Consider the following 27,591-nt stretch of genomic DNA (forward strand, 5'->3'; position numbering starts at 1 on the left):
TTACATTATCAATGGGATTCTAATATAGGGTCCATAATAAAAATCTGTCTGTGGAAGGAAATGAAGGGAAGTTCAGTATTCTTACCAATCACATATAATTCAGCATAGCGATGGTGGCATTCATGCTCATTGCAGCAGTATATTGCATCGTAGGTAAACTTCCCTCGAGGTTTGGTTGCCTTCAAACTGCGAAAAGTAACTTTGCTAACATGGTCACCCATGACATGATACTGGCTTTGAGGAATTTTCTCAGCTAAATTCATCCACCAAATAATCTTTTTTGAGGAAACAATCTTGTTTTCATTTTTATAAATGCAGTGAAAAGAAACGTTAGACCCGACACTTGTCAGAATTTTAGGTGGAAAGTATATGACATCTGCAATAAGAGAAGAAAGGGAGGATATCAGATGAAGAACAAAAACATCCTGTATGGAATTTATGCTACATAGAGAAGATTCACAATTCAATCAGGATCACACTGCCAAAAATAAAATGAGTGCACTAAGAGACTGTATAACTTGTACTGCCTGCTTACGTAAAATTCTGTAGTATCCAGGCATTCCCATTTCCAAATGACTTGAACTTCCAAAAATGTCTCAGTATTTTCCTTTAAAAATTTTTTTTAATGTTTTATTTATTTTTGACAAAGAGAGAGAGAGAGAGAGAGAGAGAGAGAGAGAGAGAGAGAGAGAGAATGAGTGGGGGAGAGCCAGAGAGACAGGGAGACACAGAATCTGAAGCAGGTTCCAGGCTCTGAGCTGTCAGCACAGAGCCCAACGTGGGGCTTGAACTTACGGACTGTGAGATCTTGACTTGAGCCAAAGTTGGACACTCAACCAACTGAGCCACCCAGGCGTCCCTGTCTCAGTATTTTCTAAACATAGAAACTTATTACAAAGTGTATTTAGTGAGTAATTGCCACTTGCGAATTGACAGGCAGAAAATCAATTTAAATGAAATATAACCTAATTCCACAATGACATGTTTTCATCAGACTGTGACTTATGAATCAGTGAAACCTAGGCTGAGTTCTTGAATCAAATCACTGTAAAGGCAAAATTCTGAAGAATAAATGGTGGTTGCTATTGTCTCATTTGGATATATGAAAATTTCAATCAGCAGGTAAAGCTGAAAAATAAGCTTTAAATAAGAGAACTGGTTAGGGAGTTCTCTGGGTGGGCACCTGGGTGGCTAAGTTGGTTAAGCATCCAGCTTTGGCTCAGGTCATGATCTCATGGTTTGTGAGTTCGGGCCCCACATCTGACTCTATGCTGACAGCTCAGAGCCTGGAGCCTGCTTCAGATTCTGTGTCTCCGTCTTTCTCTCTCTCTCTCTCTCTCTCTCTCTCTCTCTCTCTGCACCTCCCCTGCTCGCTCGCTCTCTGTCTCTCACTCTCAAAAATAAATAAACATTAAAAAATATATAAAGAAAGAAAGAAAGAGAACTAATTAGGGAATGTAAAATCAACAATGCCCCAATGCACCAAAACAGGTAAACCTTAAATACTGGTCTGTAAAGTTTTAAAGTTATTTAATGCCAGTATGCTGTGGTTAAGGATAAGAGGAACCAATATTTTTCTAAAATATTATTTGTTAATGGCTCTACACTATTCCATACTACTTTTTTGGTCCCCTATTGTTGGAAACAATATATTTTTATTTTTAATAAAATAATCTATTGTTTACATAATGTTTATATATTTTTATTTTTAATAAAAGAATCTATTTAATAAAACAATCTATATTTTTAATTAGAAACAATAAAAGTGATTGTTTACATAATAAGAAATCATTTCTGCCACAGTGCATTGCAAAAACAGTATATTTCAGTTGTACAATTCACAATAAGACATTTTCTTCTGAGAGAATATGAATATGTTTCTATACATATCATCTGGATTACCCCCCAAAACAAAAACGAAAACCTTCATTGATTTTTATTATTTTCTATCATCTGGATTACCCCCAAAAACAAAAATGAAAAACTTCATTGATTTTTATATTTAAGTTTTTTTCTTTTTTGCAATAGCAGGCTAAACTCCATGGCCTTTGTATTTAGAATCCATACAAAACATTTGTATTTTGTACGTTTGCAGTCAAGCATAAACAAGAAAAAAATTAGTAGCATGAAATCACTAGACAGAAGACAGTCCATTAGATTTTTAACCCTAGCCTAGGATGGCACTCAAGCTTCGTTAGTACATTACTTACTGCATGCAAGTACCTAGCACAGATCTGAAAAATCATTAACCTACTTTCAATATGCTCCACATGTCATTACTGAATGGCTTCAAAACTTTAAGAGTAATTTATTTTTTTAAAGAGTACACATTAGATTTCAAAAGCTAAGCTGAATCTTTTATGTTTAAAGATAATGAAAAACTCAAACCATTTCACTTCAAAATTGAATACCTCAGTAAGGCTTAATCAAGAAATGCAGTTAAAGTCATAGTATTTTGGCATGATTAAATACTAAGATATTAGCTTACAAAAAAGAAAAGCAGGTTATTAAAAACCTGATTATGTGTAAAGTTTACACTGAATATACAGAAATTGATATGAAGTAAATGAATATTTAATTTTTAAAATAATATAAATATATATTTTATTCTCATGTAAGATACTCCACAACATTTAATTTGTAAAACAAGAAAATAATTTTCTTCTGATGACCAGGTACCAATACTTTTGTAAGGTCTAAAATAATGAATTTCATTAAAAGAGGAAAATCTTTTGATAAATATTAGTGAATTACCTACATGAACATAAATCATGAATCAAAACATTTTAGTTAAAGTTATTTTACAATGTGTTTATTATAGCTCCAGAAAACAGATTTTTAAATTTTCAAAGCAGACTTCCTATTTTCCTTTGAGGGGAAAATATTTTCTCTAGCACATTATAAGCACTGCCAAGTATGAAATGAAGAAATTATCTGTTTCTCCTCTTCTTCGGCAGCACAAGAATGTAATTAAGAAAGGTACTACAAGAAGTGAGCACTTCTAAACTTGTTTTAAGTGTGTGGCGTAACTCAACTGCAACATTGTTAGCCTCCCTCAAAGTCCAAGGTCTCGCAATAGCTACAAAGAAACAACCTAGCCAATTCATTTTCAAAAAATCTGTAAGAATTCCTTGATTAGAAATGGTCAATGCTTCATTAACTGTGTACTTGGTAGGTACAGCTTTAATAAATCAATGACTACAAAATAGTAACTATAAAGGTACTGATAACTAGCATTCTGTTTGCTCCGGCAACAATACATCAGACAACCTCTGTTAAAAAAAGAAAAATCAATAAAATTCAAAGTGTTTGGAAATGATAAAGCAGGTATGCTAATTCACTCATGCTAAATAAGTTAATGCCTCAAACTTACAGAATACTTCTGTTTGGTGGATGTCATTGTAGCACCTAGCAGTGAGCAACAGAAGATAATCTAATAATATTAAATACCTAGATTTAAGGGAGAAGGATCCAAATCCTTTACATAAGAATAGAAAGCTCCCAAGTTTGGAGAAACATACTTCACTGCTGCACAGCACTCAAGAACAAGCCTCAAGTGCAGTAAGCACCGTGAGGTGTGGAAAGTGCTGTGAAGGTAAACAGCAAAACTAAAACTTGAACAACCTAAGCAACACTGAAACCTCGTTTATCAGGAACCATGAAGGAAATGAGAGGTCCCACTAAAATGCTCGATGTAAGTTTACTGCTTATTAGTTCCCAGTATCAATGTTTAGTGACACCAGAAATCTTGCATAAATATACATCATGCACTTAATCACTGTATTAGTGTGTACAAACATGAGCGCTGGGATTGGCTGCCAGCTCTAGATTGTGCCAACTTTTACAAGTTACTTAACCTCTCTAAATCTCGACTGCTCTGTTTGTAAAAAGGGAGTATCAGGGAGACATAGGTGAATACCCTATCTCACAGGGCATCAAAAGGATAAAATGATAATACATGTAAAGCACTTAGAGCAGTGCTTGAAACACAGGAAGTACCCTGTAACTGTCATTACTATGATTATTATTATTATTATTATTATTATTATTCAGTAGGGAAGTATGAACCTAATGGTACCTTTGATTTATGATTCAGCACCCATCATTACATCATTACAGAAGATGATACTGTAACACAGAAATGTGCTTGGGAGCTACTGAAGTGTGTAGGCTTTTCTCCCCACTCTTGGTGTCCCTAGTCTACTTTCTATTTGGCAAGTTTCTATCTTTCCCTTAATATTTACCTGGTACCACTCACTGGCAACTAAGCCATCCAAGTCTGTTAAACTAGTAAGCTACTTTTACACTTATTGCTAAATCAACAAATTCTGCCCATTGGGGCAGCTGTTTACTCACTGTCTGGCTTTATTTTTAACTTATTTTCACACATTTCTGTTTGGGATGTCCAAAGTCACTAGAGGGATACACCTGTGGTGAATAAGTAAAAGGATAGGTGTTAATTGTAATACTGTTAGAGACTGTACAAGCAAATAAATTGGTAAAGTTTCTTCTCAACAAAACATATCTTTATTACTGTCAGGTACACAAAACACTAAATATATGCAGAGGGAAGGGCATATATATGCCTATGTGTGTGTTTTATAATACATATTAATAAATCTTATTTATATTATGCACAAAAGCATAAGAATATGGTCCAACATATTCAGAAACCAAGCAAATTTAATCCTGCACATAATGACCATGAACTAAGAAAGTAATAGTAGTATGAAAGGATTTTGCACAATGTAAAACAGAACTAAGCCTATGTCCATCCAAAGGTCTAAAAAACCTGACCTGAACAATCTAAAACAAAATCTTACATGAAATATAACACAAATAACTATCACATCATAATCGATCAAAATGTTCATCTTAGGGGCGCCTAGGCGGCTCAGTTGGTTAAGCATCTGACTTAGGCTCAGGTCATGATCTGACGGTTCATGGGTTTGACATGAACTGTGCTGACAGTGGGAAGCCTGGAACCTGCTTCAGACTCTGCGTCTCCCTCCCTCTGCCCCTCCCCTGCTCTCACTCTCTCTTTCTCTCTCATAAATAAATAAATACATACATACATACATAAAATTTTATTTTAAAAAATATATTTAAAAAAATAAATAAATATTAAAAAAGTTTTCATTTTAGTCCCACTAAAAACATAACATTGCTAAGAGCCATTATTCTAAAAAGCCATAAATGTATGAATATTCAAAATGTTGAGTATTAGCAAGCTTTAAAAATAACAATGATTCTTTTAGAATTTCCCTCTTCAGAAAGGGTACATTTTCAGATCTAATTAAGAAGTAAAATCATAAAGAAGAAAGCCATTTTTTTCTCAAAGAGAAACGTTTCACCAGAAGGTAGTTAAAGGGGCCACAGGGTCACTCAGAGTAGGTTTCCAGACCACTTCTCTCCTCTTCTACCCACTTCACCCCATCCCACTGTTGTAAAAACTTCCATGGGATAGTCTTTAAAATTTGATTTATAATTCATTCCTTGCTACATAACTCACAGCTGGTCATTAAGTCCTGTTAATCAACAATAAATAATTGAGGGTAGAAAAGTTGACCCTTCTTGGAAATAATCCCAAAGCTGAGTTGTCAGCACCATATTACACATTGCTCAATAATTATTTGAGGAAAAGTGATGAGAAATTCACGTTTTCTAAATCTGTTCCCACAAGGTTCCTGACTTTCCTAGAGAGAACCAATCCTTCCCGTTGCCTAGCACTTGGTCAGCTCTTCTGACAACCTTGCTCATGCAGCTAGTTATGTACCATGTCAACCTCTCACCTTTATTAGATGCTGAGATTTTGAATATCGAGTTGTGGTTTATAAACTATGGTTGCATCTACTATTTACTGAGTGCTTACTAAGGGTCAGGACAAGAAAATATTAAGGGCAGCTTTCCAAATCCGTAGCAGTGACCTCACTTATTTGAGCTATGCTCAGTAATACAATGAATGTCAATAGAAGTAATACATTGTGAAGCAGGGGCTTTTTTTGTTTGATTTTGTTTTTTGTGTTTTTTTTTTTTTTTTGCAACTTTGCTGTGTGAGAATCCTCTAATTCAGTGCAGACATTAGGCGAATTGTGCCATTCTATCATATAAAGACATCTCTATTTTGCAGATGAGGAAAGGGGGCATAGAAAGGTTAAGAAACTTTCCAAATCAGTGGTGGGGCTGGGACTTCTATAAACTTGTCGGACTCCAAAGTCAGTGCTCTTAAACCACTAATGCTACAGACTTTTTGACTAAGCAATGCTTTTTAAATAGTAAGCAATCAATACATGAACTTATTTAGTTAAATGTGTTGACTATCTTCTCAGTGATTTACACAGCACTTGTCTCTATGTATCCATAATCAACCTGCATGAGTTTCAGTAGGAATAATTTTGGTCTTTTGATGGATCAGACAACTAGGCAAAGGTCCACAAAGTGTCTTCCTATGGTCACAAGTTAGCATGTGACAGGGTTGCACTATTCTAAGGCTCCCGGGCCTCTTTGTAAAACACCACCCCAACTTCACGAGGTAGTTCTGAATAAATCACAGTTTTTCTGATGTTAAGCTTAACTTTCAAAATATGCAAATTAACAGTGAAAACTCTCAAAAGCAAGTATCTAGAGTGGAAAAAATTATTTTGTTATTATTTATTATGTAAAATATAATTAAATAAAGTTTCAATATTTGAAATTTATGTCAAATAAACATATCTGACATAAATAAACATATACCTAAATGTAAATTCAAAAAAACATCAATAGAGGTAAGGTTCTGAATTTGTAAATTTGGAACCTTTCTATCTTTTCTATCTTTCTATCTTTTGAGTAAGAAAGAATAATTCAGCAAGACACGACTATGGATGAATGTAAACTTGGGAACCTCTACACAAGTTTTCATTAACAAATTAACCTCTCAAAATTTAAATAAAACATTAATATTGCATTCGTCCTTGACTGCCACAAAGTTTAAGATGCTTATAACAGGCCAAAGAAAAAATCAGGAAGCATATTCTCCTCTCAGTAGGAGCCACTATTAGCAATCCTACCTTGTGTGGTAAAGATCAGAGGGGCGCTCCAGTCACTCCAGAGTCCTGGGCCATCCAGTCTCCTGCCCCTCACTTGAACTTCATATGAAGACCCAGGAAGCACACTGTCTACCAGCAGAGATGTAGCTGAGACAATCTCATCAGCCTATTAAATATTATTTGAAAACATCAGAGCATCAAGTTGATGTGCAACCTTTATCAAAATTGATGACAAGCAGTCTTAGCAAATTTCAAAGAATTAAAATCTTACAGAATAGTTAGCAGGCCCCAGTGGAATTCATTTGCACGTTTGTCAATAAAAGTTTAAAGAGCCCATGAGTCCAAGAAGAAAATCACAGTGACAGTTAGGAAATATTTTTACCTGAATGATAATGAATATTGACCTTTCAAAATTTGAGAGACACAGCTGAAGTCAGTGGAGAGCTTTAAGCCACCACTGACATCTCTAATAAACACACATGGTAGGAAACAATGAGCAGGGGTGGACAGAGAATAATAAACATTCCTAGAATAAAGCTTCACAGAGAAGGGCACGAATAATTTAAAAACCTGAACTTGATGATAAGCTACAGTGAATCAAAATATAGTTTATACACTAGAGAGCAGAGATCCAAGAGACTTAATTCTGCATAAGACAACCACTACTAAGAACTGTTTAGCAAATAGATTCAGTTTTCCAGTGATGTACTCCAAAGCTACTGAACTCCCTGGCCTCTTAAACTGGGAAAGGGTGAAAAGCGCTAGGAATGTATTACACAATAGCAGACCACTTATATTTCAAATTCTATTGTCTCCGTTTTATAGATGAGAAAGCTGAAGCCCAGAGAAGCCTTAACTCTGCTTTTCCCACACGTGGCACTAAGGATTCCTTTTCTGCTCTTCGTGAAAATAAAGTCTTTAAAAAACTGGCCCAGAGTTAAAAAGACAGTTTTTATATCTAAATTATATAACAATCCATTTCATAAGGGAAAATGCCAAACTCCATGCACAGTCCACGCTCCTTATGACCTCCTTCTTCTCCTCTCCTACTCCTCTCTGATTCATCCACTGCTACTCTTGCTCTCACTCACTCCCCTGGCCTCTAGCTTCTCATCCAGCTTATGGCCTCTGAATTGCTGTTTCCTCTATTTGGAAACTAACTCCCCCATATATCTCCATCACGAACCTCCTTCAAATCCTTGCCCAAATGTCACCTTCTCAATGAGGTCTTCCCCACCTCCACTTAATGCTACAACCTACCATCTCCGCCAGCACCCTCAAGCTCCCCTCTCCAGTTTGTTCTACCACCGAGCGCATCCTGATGCCCGTAGAACAGTTCCTAGCACCTGTTAGGTACTCAATAAACACTGAAACGATGCAAAAGGGATTTGACACACTTTACACTACAAATGTATGCACTGCATGTAAACAAATATGTTGAGCAATAAAAAAAGTAAGTTTGAATTGTAAAATCAGAAAGGATTATGATCATGAATCCAAGTTTCTGTAACTGGACTTTCTGTAGCCCTTTAGCCGTGTGTGCGTGCATGCATGGAGGGAGAGGGAAGAGACGGAGAAAGATGGTAATCTACACATAAACTCTTTTTGGAAGTGGAACTTTCTCTGGGACTAAATTCTGGGAAGAATTTGTCATACCCCTCAATATATAACATGGATCCATACATAAGAGATACTGTGCAACATCACACAATTTTTCTAAAAGCATTTTACCAAAGCTGCAGACATGCTGTTCATATGGTCATTTCCTAGGCTGATCTTAAATGAAAGCAAGTATAATATTAAATTACAGCTGGTTCTGCTCCAGAAGAGCCATGTACATTTGGCAAGCAAAGGGCATTTGAGATGGGACTTGGAAAGCGCTGTATCTTCAGTTGCTTCTCGATGTTCCATTTTGTTTACTAAAATATACTTACTGGGGTACCTGAGTGGCTGCCTCCATTAAGCATCAGACTCTTGATCTCGACTCAGGGCATCTTGGCTCAGGGCATGATCTCATGATTTCGTGAGTTCGAGCTCTACATCGGGCTCTGTGCTGACAGCGCAGAGCCTGCTTGGGACTCTTTCTCTCCTTCTCTCTCTCCCCTTCCCACATTAGGATTGTCTCTCTCTCAAAATAAATAAATAAACATTGAAATTTTTTTCCAATTTAAACTATACTTACTTTTCTCATATTTGTTGAAGAATTCTCTGAATATTTCACTTGATATTGAAGTTGAAATGGTACCAATGTTGGGCTGGACCAAGAAATTTTTAAATTGCCAGTGTCTGTGATTTCCATATGTAAACCTAATGGTGGATCAGGCTTCACTTAAGGAAAAGAGAATATTTTGAAGTCAAGCAATTTTCATGATAATCATAAAATAAAGTCAAAATGAATTTTTAGCAGATCCTAATCTTTTAACTACTTAAAAGGTAACCTTAAGCAAAGGCTAATTACAGAACCAAAATATTAGGTCTCCTCCTTGTATCTTTCCATAACAATCCACACATCTTCCTTTCCTTCTCCCTAAATGGTAAAAACTGTAAATCAGTAAATGAGGTTGTTTTGATAAACGTGAATTCCTGCTGTAAAAAAGGCTGTTAACTTTATTTAACCTGGCATTCCTCAAACTTCTTTGAAGCTTCTCCCTACCACACTCACCCACTGTTTTAGTGGGTGACAAAGAAAAACAGCATTTTGCAGAGCACTACTAGGAAAATGCATACAGAGTTTTCAGGTAAAACTTCACACAAATATGCATGCAAAATTCAGCAAACCTATTAACTTTGAAATACAGTAATCTAGATGCACCAATTCAAATAACCCACAGCATGCATATTTTACATGCAATAAACATAGCATTAGCAGGCCCTGGCTTGTCACCAGAAATGGGCATAGAGTTTCATAGTCTAACAATGTGTTTAGCTTAGTAAATGATTTGAGTTCATATGTATACGCATGTGTTTATGTATGAATATGCATTTGTGTATAGATTTTGTGTGTGTGTGTGTGTGTGTGTGTAGTTTTAAGCACACATAACCTTGGGACACCTGGGTGGCTCACTCAGTTAAGCATCTGACTTCAGTTCAGGTCATGATCTCACAGTTTATGAGTTCTAGTCCTGCATCAGGCTCTGTGCTAACAGCTCAGAACCCATCTCCCCTGTCTCTGTTCCTTGCTTGTGTGCTCTCTCTCTCCCAAAAACAAATAAACATTAAAAAGAAAAATTAAAAACACATAACCTTTAAATTATTTGTAGAAACAATATAAACATCTTACCATAAAAGACTGGCTAAAGAAATAATGGCTCATCCCTATAAGGGGCTCTATATAGCCATTAAAAATGATAATGGAGAAGAATATTGAACATGTTTAATATTGTTAGTATTGGAAGTTTATTGGGGGTGCCTAGGTGGCTCGGTCAGTTAAGCGTCTGACTCCTGACTTCAGCTCAGGTCATAATCTCACGGTTTGTGAGTTCGAGCCCTGCATCGGGCTCTATACTGACAGCGCAGAGCCTGCTTGTGATTCTTTCTCCCTCTCTCTGTCCCTCCCCTATTTGCTATCTCTCTCTCAAAATAAATAAAAATAAATTTTAAAAAAAGTTTATTAAACAACATCTATACTTAGATTCCTGATTTTTGTTGAAGTTAACAAATAAAAGAATATTCATAAATATGTATTAAAATTAGAAAAAATGACAAAATGATGGAAAACAGATAATGAATTTGTCCTTTTTGCACATCTCTTGTGTTTTTAAGATTTTAACTAACAGAACTTACATACATAGAAATAGTCATTACATTGAAACACTGATTTGCATTTCATTTTCAAGAACTAAAATGGCACATTACTGTTTTTTAACACACTGTATTTTCTTTTCATTTTTTTAAATGTTTTTATTTATTTTTGAAGGAGAGAGAGAGACAGAGCATGAGCAGGAGAGGACCAGAGAGAGAGGGAGACACAGAATCCAAAGCAGGCTCCAGGCTCAGAGCTGTCAGCACAGAGCCTGACACGGGGCTTGAACTCACAAACCATGAGATCATGACCTGAGCCAAAGTCAGATACTCAACCAACTGAGCCACCCAGGCGTCCCTTAACACACTGTATTTTCAAGAATTTAGACATAGTTTTTCTCTTTTCCTTGAATCAAAATTAATAAAGTTTTTACTTTATGTGACATATTACAAATTTTAGTTATTTTAAAGCAGGGACAGATAAACACTAAAGTCTAGAAACAATAGGTGAAACTCACTGAGTTCTCATGACCAAAAAGAAAACAAAACAAAGCCATCAAACAGAAGAGAAATCATAAAGTTATAAACTATTGTACACTTCCTGCCTGTATAGATATATTCCTTAGTATTAGAAATCTAAAAATAAATCTTTCCCTGAACCACCTATGTCCCCAGTCTTAGATATACTGCCACCTACCTGCTTCTTTCACAACAATATCTCTTGGAAGCATTGGCACTACTCATTCCGCCCACTTTGTGTCCCATCTTCCTAACCAACCTACTCTGATCAGGTCTACCCCCTCACCAGTCCACTGAAAGCGCTCTCTCTTATCAAGATCACCACCCTTTTCCAAATCCAGTATCAGCTGTCTGATCCATTTCACTCCACCTCTCAGTGGCATTCCACATATCTGCTCACTGTTCCTGCATGGTTCCAGGCCACCATGTTCTTTTACTCCTCCTTTCCCTCTGACTGCCTCAGTCTTTCCCTGGCTGAACTCTAAGTGGCTGATCTTATTCAATCCCATAAACATCTATACACCAAATACTCCTGTATATATCTCCCTTGAACTCTAGGATCATATGTCCAAATGCCTACTCAGCATCTCTTGGGTATCTATAAGCATCTCAAAATTAATGTGTCACACCTGATCCTCCCCAAATCTCCCCATCCCAGTACATGGTACCACTATTCACTGGCATGCTCTGGTCCTAGCCTGAGTGTTATCCTTGGCTCTTCTCTTTCCTTCGTACCAAATCCACTAGAAATCTCAGATAGCACCATCTCCCAAATAAATTCCAACTATGACCATTTCTTTCTTCTCCATTGCTACATCCCTAAACCAACTAGATCATTCCAATAACCTCCTATCTGAGCCCTCTGATTCCACTCTTGCAACTATCCTTCCTCTTTTCCCCATCAACTTTCTTCTCCACATGCAGAGCAAATTTTAAACATGCACACAGACACACATACCTGACCATATCACTCTCCTAGTTCAAAAGCTTCCAGTGCAATTAGGATAAAATCCAACTCTGTAACTCTGGCCTACGATATGAACCCAATAACTCTCCGACCACATCTCCAGATATTCCCTTACCTCATTCAGTCCAAACATAGAGGCCTTTTCTTTGGTTCCTCCAACTGCCAAGCTCATTCCATCTCAGAGGTTTCATGGGTGCTATTTTTCCTGCATGGAGCACCTTTCGCTCTGGATTTTTACAGCTTTTTCTCTTTCATTTAGCCCAACTGCTATCTCCATAGCTAAAATAATAGTCACTATACCTGACACTCTCCATCTCTTACTTCTTTTATGGAACTTAAAATTTTGGGACATTATCATATATGCCCAAGCATATGGAAAGATTTTTTTTCTCAAAAATCATTACTGAAAAAAAAACAAAACTCTTTTTAAGTTTCTTATAAAGTCTATCATAGAACTTCATCTTAACTTTTATTTTTTTTTTATTTTTTCAACGTTTTTTTTTTTTATTTATTTTTGGGACAGAGAGAGAGACAGAGCATGAACGGGGGAGGGGCAGAGAGAGAGGGAGACACAGAATCGGAAGCAGGCTCCAGGCTCTGAGCCATCAGCCCAGAGCCTGACGTGGGGCTCGAACTCACGGACTGCGAGATCGTGACCTGGCTGAAGTCGGACGCTCAACCGACTGCGCCACCCAGGCGCCCCTTATTTTTTTTTTTAAATATGCAATTCAATTCTGGCTCCAGGTGCTTCTAAAAATCACCTGAGAGAATTAGTTTTAAAAAGAGAACATAACAGTATTTTATAAATATTATGTATATTTTTTCCTGTGGTATAATTTCATGATGGAATTGTTCAGGCGTCTCATAATTATGTTGTAGAGACCAAAAATATATCCCTAGAAGACAAATTATTTGAAAGTCCTAATGTTAAAGTATGATGTCAATGCATTCATATGTCATATGTCATATGCAAATCTGCATATGCAGATGTCATGCTCAGTAACTTAGAAAGAAATGAAGGTGGGGCTATGTGAAAAACCGTGTGAGATGCCTGGAAAAGTGGCTCTTGTGATGTCAAAAACAATGATGCAATGATGCAATGATGCATGTAAGAAGTTTGTATACAATGCTTTCAAGAAATACAAGTGGAAAATAGTCACACTGTTACATTACATATTATATATAATATACGTACAAACAAAACTGAGTTAATAAACACATTAAGTGAACACTTGCCTATCTTATTCACATTTGTAATTATATGTTCAAGTGGATCAAAAGAAACTTTGGGAATCTCTGCACTAAAAATCTGGGCCATAACATATTACTTGAGTTTTTCTTATAATCAGATTTGTACAGCAAATTATTTAGTTGTTTACGTTTTTACTATCCCTGTCTGCTTAATATTGTCTCTGGTCTATGAGGCAGAAACTTTGTCTCATTCACCATTGTTTCCCCAGCTCCTAGGTCAGTGGCTGACACATATGAGCCTCTGAGAAATATTTATTGAAGGAAGAAATCCAGGTAAAAAACAAGCTTCTGATTATTTTTGGAAATTATTATCTGATAAGTGAAAACAGGAATAACCAAACGACACGTATCCATTGCACAGATCCAGGATTTAAGAAAAAATGTTTTTAAGAAAGAATTTAACAACTGCAGAGATATCTATATTGTGCTTAAAACATTCTAGAAGCTACTCTTAATAGTTCCTTATACCACATTTAACCATCCTTACAGCTCAAAAGCAAGATAAACTATTGAAAAAAAACATTTTGTGAGCAATTTTTAACCTGCTTGTGTGACTGATGTTTAGATCTATTATCTCTTTTATACACAACTTACCAACATTTATGGGCTGAACTGACATCATAGGTGACTGAAAAATTACTCCACCAGACGTGATTTTGAAATACATAAGAAGAGTGTGGTTGAGTTTGGCTGTGGGCACAGGCACATGGCATTCACAGCTGTCACGAACACTGCAGTTACACTGAACAGTCAGAAAACTGCCCTTCTGGGGGACCGGAAGGGACTCTTCTAACACTTCAGGCCTATGTGAAAAAAGAAGAGATAAATATTAGTGTAGATGTGGCATGTACTGGATTTACTTAAAATGTATGACAAAAACTTCTGCGCATCCAGCTTAAAAGGCATCTAGGGAAAAACAAAGGATGCATTATATCAGAGATACAAACATAAGAGTTAAAGCAGGTTAGCCATTAGAAAGAATATCAGCACAGGGGCACCTGGCTGGCTCCATCGGTAGGACATGTGACTCTGGATCTTGGAATTGTAAGTTCAAGCCCCATGTTGGGTATAGAGATGACTTAAAAATAATAAAACATCTTAAAAGAAATAATACCAGCAACAAGGTACTGAAGCAATAGTGAAGTACCAAAAAGGAAAGAGAAACTGTGATCCTAAAACTCTATATCCAGAGAAAATACCTTTCAAAATAAACATGAAATAAAGGTTTTTTTCAAGCATACCAAAACTGAAAGAATTTGTCACCCATCAGGTGTGTATTATAAAAGCTGCCAAAGAAAATCCATCAGGCAAAAGAAAATGATAGCAGATGGAAGACAGGTTCCACACAAAGAAATAAAAATAACTTTAAAAGGGTATTTACTTGGGAATGCAAGCTGGTACAGCCACTCTGGAAAACAGTAGGGAGGTTCCTCAAAAAACTAAAAATAGAACTACCCTATGACCCAGCAATTGCACTACTAGGCACTTATCCAAGGGATACAGGTGTGCTGTTTTGAAGGGGCACAGGCACCCGCATGTTTATAGCAGCACTATCAACAATAGCCAAAGTATGGAAAGAGCCCAAATGTCCATCGATGGATGAATGGATAAAGAAGATGGAATGTATATATATATGTGTGTGTGTGTGTGTGTGTGTGTGTATATATATATATATATATACATATATATGTATATACATATATACATATATATATACACACACATATATACATATATATGTATATACATATATACATATATATACACACACATATATACATATATATATACACACACACATATATACATACATATATATATATATATATATATATATATAATGGAGTATTACTCGGCAATCAAAAAGAATGAAATCTTGCCATTTGCAACTACATGGATCGAACTAGAGGGTATTATGCTAAGCGAAATTAGAAAAAGACAAGTATCATATGACTTCACTCATATGAGTACTTTAAGAGACAAAACAGATGAACATAAGGGAAGGGAAACAAAAAGAATATAAAAACAGGGAGGGGGACAAAGCATAAGAGACTCATGAATATGGAGAACTGAGGGTTACTGGAGGGATTGTGGGAGGGGGGATGAGCTAAATGGGTAAGGGGCACGAAGGTAATCTACTCCTGAAATCATTGTTGCACTATATGCTAATTTGGATGTAAATTTTAAAAAATTAAAATTAAAATTAAAAAAATATAAATAATAAATATGGAGAACTGAGGGTTACTGGAGGGGTTGTCGGAGGGGGGGATGGGCTAAATGGGTAAGGGGCACTAAGGAATCTACTCCTTAAATCATTGTTTCACTATATGCTAACTAATTTGGATGTAAATTTAAAAAAATAAAAAAATAAAATTCAAAAAAAAATAATGTGGAGAAAGTTAAAATGGGATTTTTTAAAAGCCTATACACATTTATTTTTGTTCTGTACTGAAAATAAAGACTAGGAGAATCCTTTCAAGATCAAGTAATGAAAATTCTCTAGTTTTTAGAGCCTCTACTCCTTTACCATAGTTTTCTAAAAAAATTTAATACCTATTTTAGGATCAATACTTTGTCCAAACTAATATAAGGAGGATTCTGGGGGATGAAGTTTAGAATTAGCAAAAATAAGAAGGGTTTATATTTTTCCAAGAAAATAGAAAAAAAATCACTGGAAAACAGATTCTTGAATTTTTTCAGTTATTCTAAAATGTCTTGTCTCTGGAAACTATCCAGTTTTCAAAACAACATTATCCTCAGATCTTTGTAACTAGAGCGTATTTATTAAATCATGATTTTTTAAAAAAGGGTATTTACTGACTGCTTAAAGCAAAAATAATAACCATGTAGTGTAAGGTTTATAACAGACAGAAGTAAAACATATGACATTGGCTCCAAGCTTGGGAGTGCGGGACATAAGGTAAGTATGCAGTTGTAATGTTCTCATGCTACACATGAAGTGGTATAATATTCCTCGGAGGTACATAAGTTAGACCGTGATGAGTTAAAAACCTGTATTACAAATCCTAAAGCAACCACTAAAATAACAAAACAAGAAGTTATAGCTTTGGAATCACAATGGTCAAGTCAATAGAGTATTAGTATAGAGAAAAATAGATGAATGGAACAGAATAGAGACGAAGACCTATATGGACAACGAGCTTTCTAGAGAGGTACAAAAGCAGGTCTGTGGAGAAGGGTGGTGAGCAATGGGACATCTATACGCAAAAGAAAACAGATTTCAATCTCTACTCACACCAGATTCAAAAATTAATTCAAAATGGGTCATCAATTCAAATATAAAATCTAAAGCTATAAAACGTCTAGAAGAGAACACGGGAAAAAAAATTTGTGACCTTGGGTAAGGTAACATGTCCTTAGATGCAACACCAAAAGCATGATCCATAAAAGAACAAATTCAGATTGGACTCTTCTCAAGATTGAAAACTCCTCTGAAAGAGAGACACTATGAAACAACAAAAAGACAAGCCACAGACTGAGAGAATACATTTCCCAATCATCTATCTAATAAAGCACTTGTCTCCAAAAGATATAAAGATCTCTCAAAACTCAATAATAATAGGGGCTCCTGGGTGGCTCAGTTGGTTAAGCGTCAAACTCTTGGTGTCTGTTCAGGTTATGATCTCATGGTTCGTGGGTTCAAGTCCCATGATGGGCTCCACCTGCTGGGGATTCTCTCTCTCTCTCTCTCTCTCTCTCTCTCTCTCTCTCTCTCTCTCTCCTTCTTTCTCTGCCCCTCCCCTGCTCTCACTCTCTGTGCGTCTCTCTGAAAATAAACTTTTTTTAAAAGGTTAAAAAAAAACCTTGCAAATGGGGAGAGAGTATTAATATTTAGACATGATCACTGCCTTCAGAAATCTTGCAGCCCTTTTGGAGGGAAAAACTGTAAGTGATAAATATACAAATTCAGTGCAGGAAAGCAATGCTTTAGAAACTCTGCTAACTAGCACATACCTGAAAATTCAGATATAAACACAACATGAAAGAAATGGGCCCAAATCGTTCATACATATACCCCTAGTATTAAATGTTGTGAATTATGATAGATTTTCATGTTTCCTGAGATAGACTTTAGTATTACTTTAGACCTAAAAGAAATCAATCAAGAAACAACATTTCCAGGCCTTTTAAGGTGCAAATCAGTCTACTGGGTGCTGTGTAAGGGATAATCTTATTGTGGGAAGCACACTAAATTAAACTGAGACCTAAAATTAAGTCCTGTTTGCTTATGAGCCATAGTCAGAGAGTTCCTTTTGTGAGCTTTGGTTTTCACAATCAGTAAAACAGAGAAAAATGCTTGCACTACTCACCTTTACAAGGCTATTGTAAGTATTAAAGAGGATAACATAAAAGGATTTTTGAAAACTTTAAAGTGCTATATACCCATAAGATACCATTTTGGGGTTATTTTAATATGAAATTTATTGTCAAATTGGTTTCCATACAACACCCAGTGCTCATCCCAACAGGTGCCCTCCTCAATGCCCATCACCCACTTTCCCCTCCCTCCCACCCCCCATCAACCCTCAGTTTATTCTCAGTTTTTAAGAGACTCTTATTGTTTCCCTCCTTTCCTCTCTGTCCCCCATGGTCTTCTGTCAAGTTTCTCAGGATCTACATAAGAGTAAAAACATATGGTATCTGTCTTTCTCTGTATGACTAATTTCACTTAGCATAACACTCTCCAGTTCCATCTACATTGCTACATAAGGCCATAATTCATTCTTTCTCATTGCCAAGTAGTATTCCATTTTATATATATAAACCACATCTTCTTTCTCCATTCATCCATTGATGGACATTTAGGCCCTTTCCATTATTTGGCTATTGTTGCAGGTGCTACTATAAACATTGGGTTGCAAGTGCCCCTATGCATCAGCACTCCTGTATCCCTTGGGTCAATTCCTAGCAGTGCTATTGCTGGGTCATAGGGTAGATCTATTTTTAATTTTTTGAGAAACCTCTACACTGTTTTCTAGAGTGGCTGTACCAGTTTGCATTCCCACAAGCAGTGCAAGAGGGTTCCCGTTTCTCCACTTCCTCGCCAGCATCTATAGTCTCCTGAATTGTTCATTTTAGCCACTCTGACTGGCATGAGGTGATATCTGAGTGTGGTTTTGATTTGTATTTCCCTGATGAGGAGTGACATTGAGCATCTTTTCATGTGCCTGTTGGCCATCTGGATGTCTTCTTTAGAGAAGTGTCTATTCATGTCTTCTGCCCATTTCTTCACTGGATTATTTGTTTTTTGGGTGTGGAGTTTGGTGAGTTCTTTATAGATTTTGGATACTAGCCCTTTGTTCAATATGTCATTTGCAAATATCTTTTCCCATTCCATCGGCTGCCTTTTAGTTTTGTTGATTGTTTCCTTCGCAGTGCAGAAGCTTTTTAATTCATGAGGTCCCAAAAGTTCATTTTTGCTTTTAATTCCCTTGCCTTTGGAGATGTGTCAAGTAAGAAACTGCTATGGCTGAGGTCAGAGAAATTTTTTCCTGCTTTCTCTTCTAGGGTTTTGATGGTTTCCTGCCTCACATTCAGGTCCTTTATCCATTTTGAATTTATTTTTGTGAATGGTGTAAGAGAGTGGTCTAGTTTCATTCTTCTGCATGTTGCTATCCCGTTCTCCCAGCACCATTGGTTAAAGAGACTGTCTTTTTCCATTGGATATTCTTTCCTGCTTTGTCAAAGATTAGTTGGCCATGCTTTTGTGAGTCCAATTCTGGAGTCTTTATTCTATTCCATCGGTCTATGTGTCTGTTTTTGTGCCAAAACCATGCTGTCTTGATGACAGCTTTGTAGTAGAGGCTCAAGTCTGGGATTGTGATGCCTCCCACTTTGGTTTTCTTCTTCAATATTACTTTGGCTATTCGGGGTCTTCTGTGGTTCCATACAAATTTTAGGATTGCTTGTTCTAGCTTCAAGAAGAATGTTGGTGCAATTTTGATTGGGATTGCACTGAATGTGTAGATAGCTTTGGGTAGTATTGACATTTTAACAATATTTATTCTTCCAATTCATGAGCATGGAATGTTTTTCCATTTCTTTGTATCTTCTTCAATTTCTTCATAAGCTTTCTATAGTTTTCAGCATACAGATCTTTTACATCTTTGGTTAGGTTTATTCCTAGGTATTTTATGCTTCTTGGTGCAATTGTGAATGGGATCAGTTTCTTTATATTCTTTCTGTTGTTTCATTATTAGTGTATAAGAATGCAACTGATTTCTATACATTGATTTTGTATCCTGCAACTTTGCTGAATTCCTGTATCAGTTCTAGCTGATTTTTGGTGGAGTCTATTGGGTTTTCCATGTAGAGTATCATGTCATCTGCAAAAGTGAAAGCTTGACTTCATCTTTGCCAATTTGGATGCCTTTGATTTCCTTTTGTTGTCTGACTGCTGATGCTAAAACTTCCAACACTATGTTAAACAACAGCTGTAAGAGTGGACATCCCTGTTGTGTTCCTGATCTCAGGGGGAAAGCTTTCAGTTTTTCCCCATTGAGGATGATGTTAGCTGTGGGCTTTTCATAAATGGCTTTTATGATCTGTAAGTATGTTCCTTCTATCCTGACTTTCTCGAGGGTTTTTATTAAGAAAGGATGCTGAATTTTGTCAAATGCTTTTTCTGCATCGATTGACAGGATCATATGGTTCTTATCTTTTCTTCTTTAATGCGATGTATCACATTGATTGATTTGCAAATATTGAACCAGCCCTGCATCCCAGGAATGAATCCCACTTGATCATGGTGAATAATTCTTTTTATATGTTGTTAAATTTGATTTGCTAGTATCTTGTCTAGAATTTTTGCATCCATATTCATCAGGGACATTGGCTGGTAGTTCTCTTTTTTTGCTGGGTCTCTGGTTTGGGAATCAAAGTAATGCTGGCTTCATAGAATGAGTCTGGAAGTTTTCCTTCCCGTTCTATTTTTTGGAACAGCTTGAGACAGATAGGTATTCTATGTCTCATAGAATTCCCCAGGGAAGCCATCTGGTCCTGGACTCTTATTTGTTGGGAGATTTTTGATAACTAATTCAACTTCTTCACTGGTTATGGGTCTGTTCAAATTTTCTATTTCTTCCTGTTTGAGTTTTGGAAGTGTGTGGGTGCTTAGGAATTTGTCCATTTCTTCCAGGTTGTCCAGTTTATTGGCATATAATTTTTCATAGTATTTCCTGATAATTGCTTGTACTTCTGAGGGATTAGTTATAATAATTCCATTTTCATTCATGATTTTATCTATTTGGGTCCTCTCCCCTTTCTTTTTGAGAAGCCTGACTACAGGTTTATCAATTTTGTTTATTTTTTCAAAAAACCAACTCTTGGTTTCATTGACCTGCTCTACTGGTTTTTTTTAGATTCTATATTGTTTATTTCTGCTCTGATCTTTATTATTTCTCTTCTTCTACTGGGTTTGGGGTGTCTTTGCTGCTCTGCTTCTATTTCCTTTAGGTGTGCTGTTAGATTTTGTATTTGGGATTTTTCTTGTTTCTTGAGATAGGCCTGGATTGCAATGTATTTTCCTCTCAGGACTGCCTTCACTGCATCCCAAAGCATTTGGATTGCTGTATTTTCATTTTCGTTTGTTTCCATATATTTTTTAATTTCTTCTCTAATTGCCTGGTTGACCCATTCATTCTTCAGTAGGGTGTTCTTTAACCTCCATGCTTTTGGAGGTTTTCCAGACTTTTTCCTGTGGTTGATTTCAAGCTTCATAGCATTCTGGTCTGAAAGTATGCATGGTATGATTTCAATTCTTGTAAACTTATGAAGGGCTGTTTTGTGACCCAGAATGTGATCTATCTTGGAGAATGTTCCATGTGCACTTGAGAAGAAAGTATATTCTGTTGCTTTGGGATGCAGAGTTCTAAATATATCTGTCAAGTCCATCTGTTCCAATGTATCATTCAGAGCCTTTGTTTCTTTATTGACCGTGTGTCTATATGATCTATCCATTTCTGTAAGTGGGGTGTTAAAGTCCCCTGCAATTACCACATTCTTATCAATAAGGTTGCTTATGTTTGTGAGTAATTGTTTTAAATATTTGGGGGCTCCTGTATTCAGTGCATAGACATTTATAATTGTTAGCTCTTCCTGATGGATAGACCCTGTAATTATTATATAATGTCCTTCTTCATCTCTTGTTACAGCCTTTAATTTAAAGTCTAGTTTGTCTGATATAAGTATGGCTACTCCAGCTCTCTTTTGACTTCCAGTGGCATGATAAATAGTTCTCCATCCCCTCACTCTCAATCTAAAGGTGTCCTCAGGTCTAAAATGAGTCTCTTGTAGACAGCAAATAGATGGGTCTTATTTTTTTCTCCATTCTGATACCCTATGTCTTTTGGTTGGCGCATTTAGTCCATTTACATTCAGTGTTATTATAGAAAGATATTAGAGTCATTGTGATGTCTGTAGGTTTCATGCTTGCAGCAATGTCTCTGGTACTTTGTCTCACAGGATCCCCTTCAGGATCTCTTGTAGGGCTGGTTTAGTGGTGATGAATTCCTTCAGTTTTTGTTTGTTTGGGAAGACCTTTATCTCTCCTTCTATTCCAAATGACAGATTTGCTGGGTAAAGGATTCTTGGCTGCATATTTTTTCTGTTCATCACATTGAAGATTTCCTGCCATTCCTTTTTGGCCTGCCAAGTTTCAGTAGAGAGATCCGTCACGAGTCTTATCGGTCTCCCTTTATGTGTTAGAGCACGTTTATCCCTAGCTGCTTTCAGAATTTTCTCTTTATCCTTGTATTTTGCCAGTTTCGTTATGATATGTCGTGCAGAAGATCGATTCAAGTTATGTCTGAAGGGAGTTCTCTGTGCCTCTTGGGTTTCAGTGCCTTTTTCCTTCCCCAGATCAGGGAAGTTGTCAGCTATTATTTCTTCAAGTACACCTTCAACACCTTTCCCTCTCTCTTCCTCCTCTGGAATACCAATTATGCATAGATTATTTCTCTTTAGTGCATCACTTAGTTCTCTGTTTTTCCCCTCATACTCCTGGATTTTTTTATCTTTTTCTCAGCTTCCTCTTTTTCCATAATTTTATCTTCTAGTTCACCTGTTCTCTCCTCTGCCTCTTCAATCCGAGCTGTGGTTGTCTCCGTTTTATTTTGCAGCTCATTTATAGCATTTTTTAGCTCCTCCTGGCTGTTCCTTAGTCCCTTGATCTCTGTAGCAATAGATTCTCTGCTGTCCTCTATACTGTTTTCAAGCCCAGGGATTAATTTTATGACTATTATTCTAAATTCACTTTCTGTTATATTGTTTAAATCCTTTTTGATCCGTTTGTTAGCTGTTGTTATTTTCTGGAGATTCTTTTGAGGGGAATTCTTCCATTTTGTCATTTTGGATAGTCCCTGGAGTGGTGTGAAACTGCGGGGCACTTCCCCTGTGCTGTCTTGAATAACTTGCATTAGTGGGCAGGGCCACAGTCCGACCTGATGTCTGCCCCCAGCCCACTGCTGGGGCCACAGTCAGGCTGGTGTGTACCTTCTCTTCCCCTCTCCTAGGGGTGGGATTCACTGTGGGGTGCCGTGGCCTGTCTGGGCTACTTGCACACTGCTAGGCTTGTGGTGCTGGGGATCTGGCGTATTAGCTGGGGTGGATCGGCAAGGTGCACAGCGGCAGGAGAGGCAGGCTCAGCTCACTTTTTCTTCGGTGATCCACTTCAGGAGGGGCTCTGCGGCACCGGGAGTGAGTCAGACCCTCCGCCGGAGGGATGGATCTGCAGAAGCACAGCATTGGGTGTTTGTGTGGTGCAAGCAAGTTCCCTGGAAGGAACTGGTTCCCTTTGGGATTTTGGCTAGGGGATGGGCGAGGGAGATGGCACTGGCGAGCGCCTTTGTTCCCCGCCAAGCTGAGCTCTGTTGTCCGGGGCTCAACAACTCTCCCTCCCTTTGTCCTCTAGCCCTCCCGATCTCCAAGCAGAGCTGTTAGCTTATAACCTTCCAGATGTCAAGTCCTGCTTGCTGTCCGAACACACTCCATCCGCCCCCTCCGCTTTTGCAAGCCAGACTCAGGGGCTCTGCTTGGCCGGTGGGCTGCCCCTCTGCCCCGGCTCCCTCCCGCCAGTCCTTGGAGCGCGCACCGCCTCTCCACCCTTCTTACCCTCTTCCGTGGGCCTCTCGTCTACACTTGGCTCCAGAGAATCTGTTCTGCTAGCCTTCTGGTGGTTTTCTGGGTTATTTAGGCAGGTATGGGTGGAATCTAAGTGATCAGCAGGACACGGTGAGCCCAGCATCCTCCTACACCACCATCTTCCTCTGGCACTTGCTCGCAACAAATTCATTATTTTTTTAAAAAAGCACTTCCATTCAGAAATTTTCCAAACTACCACAACAGATAACCCCATCATGAAACTCTAAAAATCAATCTAAAACTAATTCTCAAAGTGTTCTATACAGGGGTGAGAAAACTACAGCCCACAGGCCAAATAAACTTGTTTTCTGTACAGCTTGTGAACTAAGAATGGTTTCTTACATTTTCAGAAGGTAAAAAAAAAAAAAAAAAAAAAACAAAGAGGAAGAGTGTCCTGTGATACAAGGAAATTGCATAAAATTCAAATTTCAATGTCCATTAACATTCTCAAGTTTATTCATTTATATATTTACATATGGCTACAAGGTTGTGATAGGGACAGTATGGACCACAAAGTCTAAAATATTTGCTATCTGGGGGTGCTTGGGTAGCTCAGTTGGTTAAGTGTCCAACTTCGGGTCAGGTCATGATCTCACGGTTTGTGAGTTCCAGCCCCAAGTTGGGCTCTGTGCTGACAGCTCAGAGCCTGGAGTCTGTTTCAGATTCTGTGTCTCCCTCTCTCCCTGTCCTTCCCCCATTCATGCTCTGTCTGTCTCTGTCTCTGTCTCTCTCTCTCAAAAATAAATAAATATTTAAAAAAAAATTTTTTTTAAATATTTGCTATCTGGCCCTTAAAGAAAACATTTTTCAATCCCAGCTATTGGCCAAAAACATTTTGTACTCCTTACTGCTGGGTACTTGAAAGGCAAAGGACACAAAAATAAAGAATCCATATTAAATATATCATCAAATTTAATTATATAGCATATTTACAATTGACATAAAAACAGCTGGAGGATCACGACCTAATTCAACTTTTCAAAGAAAAAGTAAGTAAGAAACTGAGTAAGAAACTGAGGCTTGGAGACCATACAGACCTGAAACTCATTTGAAGCCTATGCTTACATGCTCACTGCTCACTTCATTATGCCCAACATATCTTATTATCACAGGAGACATTTCACTGCTGCTGTTGCCATTTTATTTAGGGGATTCATAGAGACATCGGTAGCCACAACTAAAAACTTATTATAATCTGAATCGTCTCAATATTTCTATAGATCAGAACTTTAAAGAATTAGAGAATTATTTCAAATTGCTTTTTCCATGAGGAAAACATTAGATATTTCTCATATGTGTGAGAGCATAAGCTTTTCAGAGTTTGTGTGAAACCTGGAATACATGAGCCTTGTTATTGTCAAAGCCTTTGTTATTTGTCAAAGTCAGCATAAGAACTTCTTTTACCTTCCAAAACAAGTTTGAAGTTATTTGTGAACATCAAACAACACTCTAAATTTTGATCATTTTAATGTATAAGGATTAAAATGATGATCAAATTTTTAAAGTAAGAAAGAGATACTTTGGCTTAAAATAACCAAAACTTAATAATTTCTGAAATCCTTGAAAACTTTTTATGCAGCAAAATATCTTATATCTTGCCAGTACACACATAAATTCAGTGCCGCTATTTATTTAATCTCTATATGTGAGTAAACTTTACTTAGAAGTGAAAATAGTAAAAAAAAAAATTTTTTTTCTCAAATTTTACATTTGGCTACTTTGCAAATTTCATCACTTGGGCAATTTTTCTACTCAGAAGTTAGATATACAAATATTTATTACTGAAATTTCATTTCTGGTAGCCACAGTGGTTTACAGAGAACACATTCTGTCCTCTGACCTTCTGTCAAATTATTCATTCCCAGAATTACTTTTCCATGAATATATTAAAACTTCTCTAAGCAATGATCTCTACTAAGTTACTACAGAAATAGCATCAAATGGTGCCATCCAAGTTCCTGACTGTGACATAAACTGAGAGCAAACTACAGTAGACAAACCAATACATAGGAATTGTTTAAAACAGTATTACTTTTATACATCATTTGAACAGGTCACTTTAAATCTATACAAATTTTACCAAATCTATACAAATGTTACCCAAAAAATCTATTTTGCCAATCCCCAAAATTTCAAAGACCAGGTTAGTGTTCCAGACTGGTCTCGTCATCATAATCACCTGGAGACTTGTTAACACTAGATTCCTAGACCCTCCATGAAGAATTCAGTAGGTCTGGTGCTAAAGAATCTGTTTTCAAGAAGTCATAGATCAGTGGTTCTCAAAGTTTAATCCCAAACCAGTAGCATCAGTATCACCTGGAACTTGACAGAAATGCAAATAACTGGTTCCACTTTATATCTTGTGAACCAGCTCCAAGTGAGAAGTAATGGCCTAGATAAATCTCATCAAGGAGACAAGTTTAAGAAGCATTTTGTAAAACATGAAGTATTCTTCAAATGTAAGATAGTGCCAAACAAATGGAAAATCAACAAGGATAAAAGAGACGAAGAAAAAAGAAAAAGAGAAAGAAGACTGAAAACAAAAACAAATGAACCTTAATGTATATCGAATTAACAATACAACCATGTGGGTAGAGGGGGAGGGATATCCTAATTAACTTTGGAACACAGTATTTTGACCTTGTAACCCTTAGCCTTAGCACAGGCAAAATGAGTGTAAACAAATACTAGCAACTCTAGTTAGCATGCTTGTTTTTCACAGTGGTATAGGTTACCAATTCCAAAACTACTTTACATGTATTCCACGACTGAGCAAATGGGTTATATACTGTGGGAAATGGAAGCCAGGTTTCTTACTGGTGGAAGAAAGAGAAGAAAGAAGGGCAAGGAAGGGAGAGGGAAGGGAAGACAAGGAGTGAAGAAAGGAAAAAAGGAAAAAGGAAGACTAGAATGTATCCTATGGTTTGGGGCTAAAATGGGAGATATTAGGGGCACCTGGATGGCTCAGTCAGTTAAGCGTCCAACTCTTAGTTTTGGCTCAGGTCATGATCTCAAGGTTCATGAGTTCAAGCCCCACATCTGGCTCTCCGCTGAAGGTGAAAAATCTGCTTGAGATTCTCTCTCTCTCCCTCTCTCTCTCCCCCTCCCCTGCTGATACACTCCCACTCTCTAAATAAATAAATAAGCAAACTTTAAAAAGTAATAAAATGGGAAATTTTAGTATGAATACCTACTCTTAATATATGTATATACAGATACAGAAATATAGATTTGTGTATATTATATATAAACCTTGCATATATTGTGTACATACATACATGTATCCAGTACATACATACACGTATCTGAGAAGGCCCAGATGTGTCAACAATGCCACTCAAGTAACAATGAGCATCTAGCTCCCAGATACTGCTTTGTAAATACCATTCTCCAATAAAAAGGAAGCAGGGCTCCTTGGAGAAATGGCTGACTCCAGTGTTACGGCAAGGAAAGTATAAAATCAACCTGAAACATCCTGTAGCACTAAAGAGTAAGGAAGTCCTCAAAAAAGAAAAAAAAAAAAAAAAAAAAAAAAAAAAAAGGTGGGACACGTCAAAATGACACAGGGGCCAGCTTCAATAAGTTCCCAGTGGTCAAATATGGGGCAATTTGACCAATAATATAAAAAATGAAAATAACTGATTATAGCTTATAAAATAAAATGAGAATCCATGAGGGGTGCTGGGATGGTTCAATAGACTGAGCATCTAACTCTTGATTTTCATTCAGGTCATGATCTCATAGTTCATGAGTTCAAGTCCTATGCTGGGCTCTGCACTGACAGGGCAGAACCTGCTTGGGATTCTCTCTCTCCCTCTCTCTCTGCCCCACCCCACTCATGCTTCTCTCTCTCTCTCTCTCTCTCTCTCTCTCTCTCTCTCTCAGAATACATAATAAACTTTTTTTAAAAATGTGGGAGTGGCT

At 37.1% G+C, this 27,591-nt stretch overlaps 1 protein-coding gene across 11 annotated transcripts in view; it reads right to left on the reverse strand.

The window, feature by feature from the left end:
• The window catches only part of LEPR (leptin receptor), a 156,665-nt gene that overhangs the window by 37,880 nt on the left and 91,194 nt on the right, over positions 1-27,591 (reverse strand). For all 11 annotated transcript variants that reach the window (XM_058717095.1, XM_058717094.1, XM_058717092.1 and 8 more), the window contains 4 exons: positions 14,101-14,309; positions 9,211-9,356; positions 7,050-7,194; positions 86-376 (listed from right to left, as the gene is read on the reverse strand). In XM_058717095.1, coding sequence (XP_058573078.1) covers positions 86-376; positions 7,050-7,194; positions 9,211-9,356; positions 14,101-14,309 — 791 coding nt within the window. The remainder of the gene's footprint in view (positions 1-85; positions 377-7,049; positions 7,195-9,210; positions 9,357-14,100; positions 14,310-27,591) is intronic.

This window comes from Neofelis nebulosa, chromosome 2 (assembly GCF_028018385.1).
Source record: "Neofelis nebulosa isolate mNeoNeb1 chromosome 2, mNeoNeb1.pri, whole genome shotgun sequence".
Classification (NCBI taxonomy): Eukaryota; Metazoa; Chordata; class Mammalia; order Carnivora; family Felidae; genus Neofelis; species Neofelis nebulosa.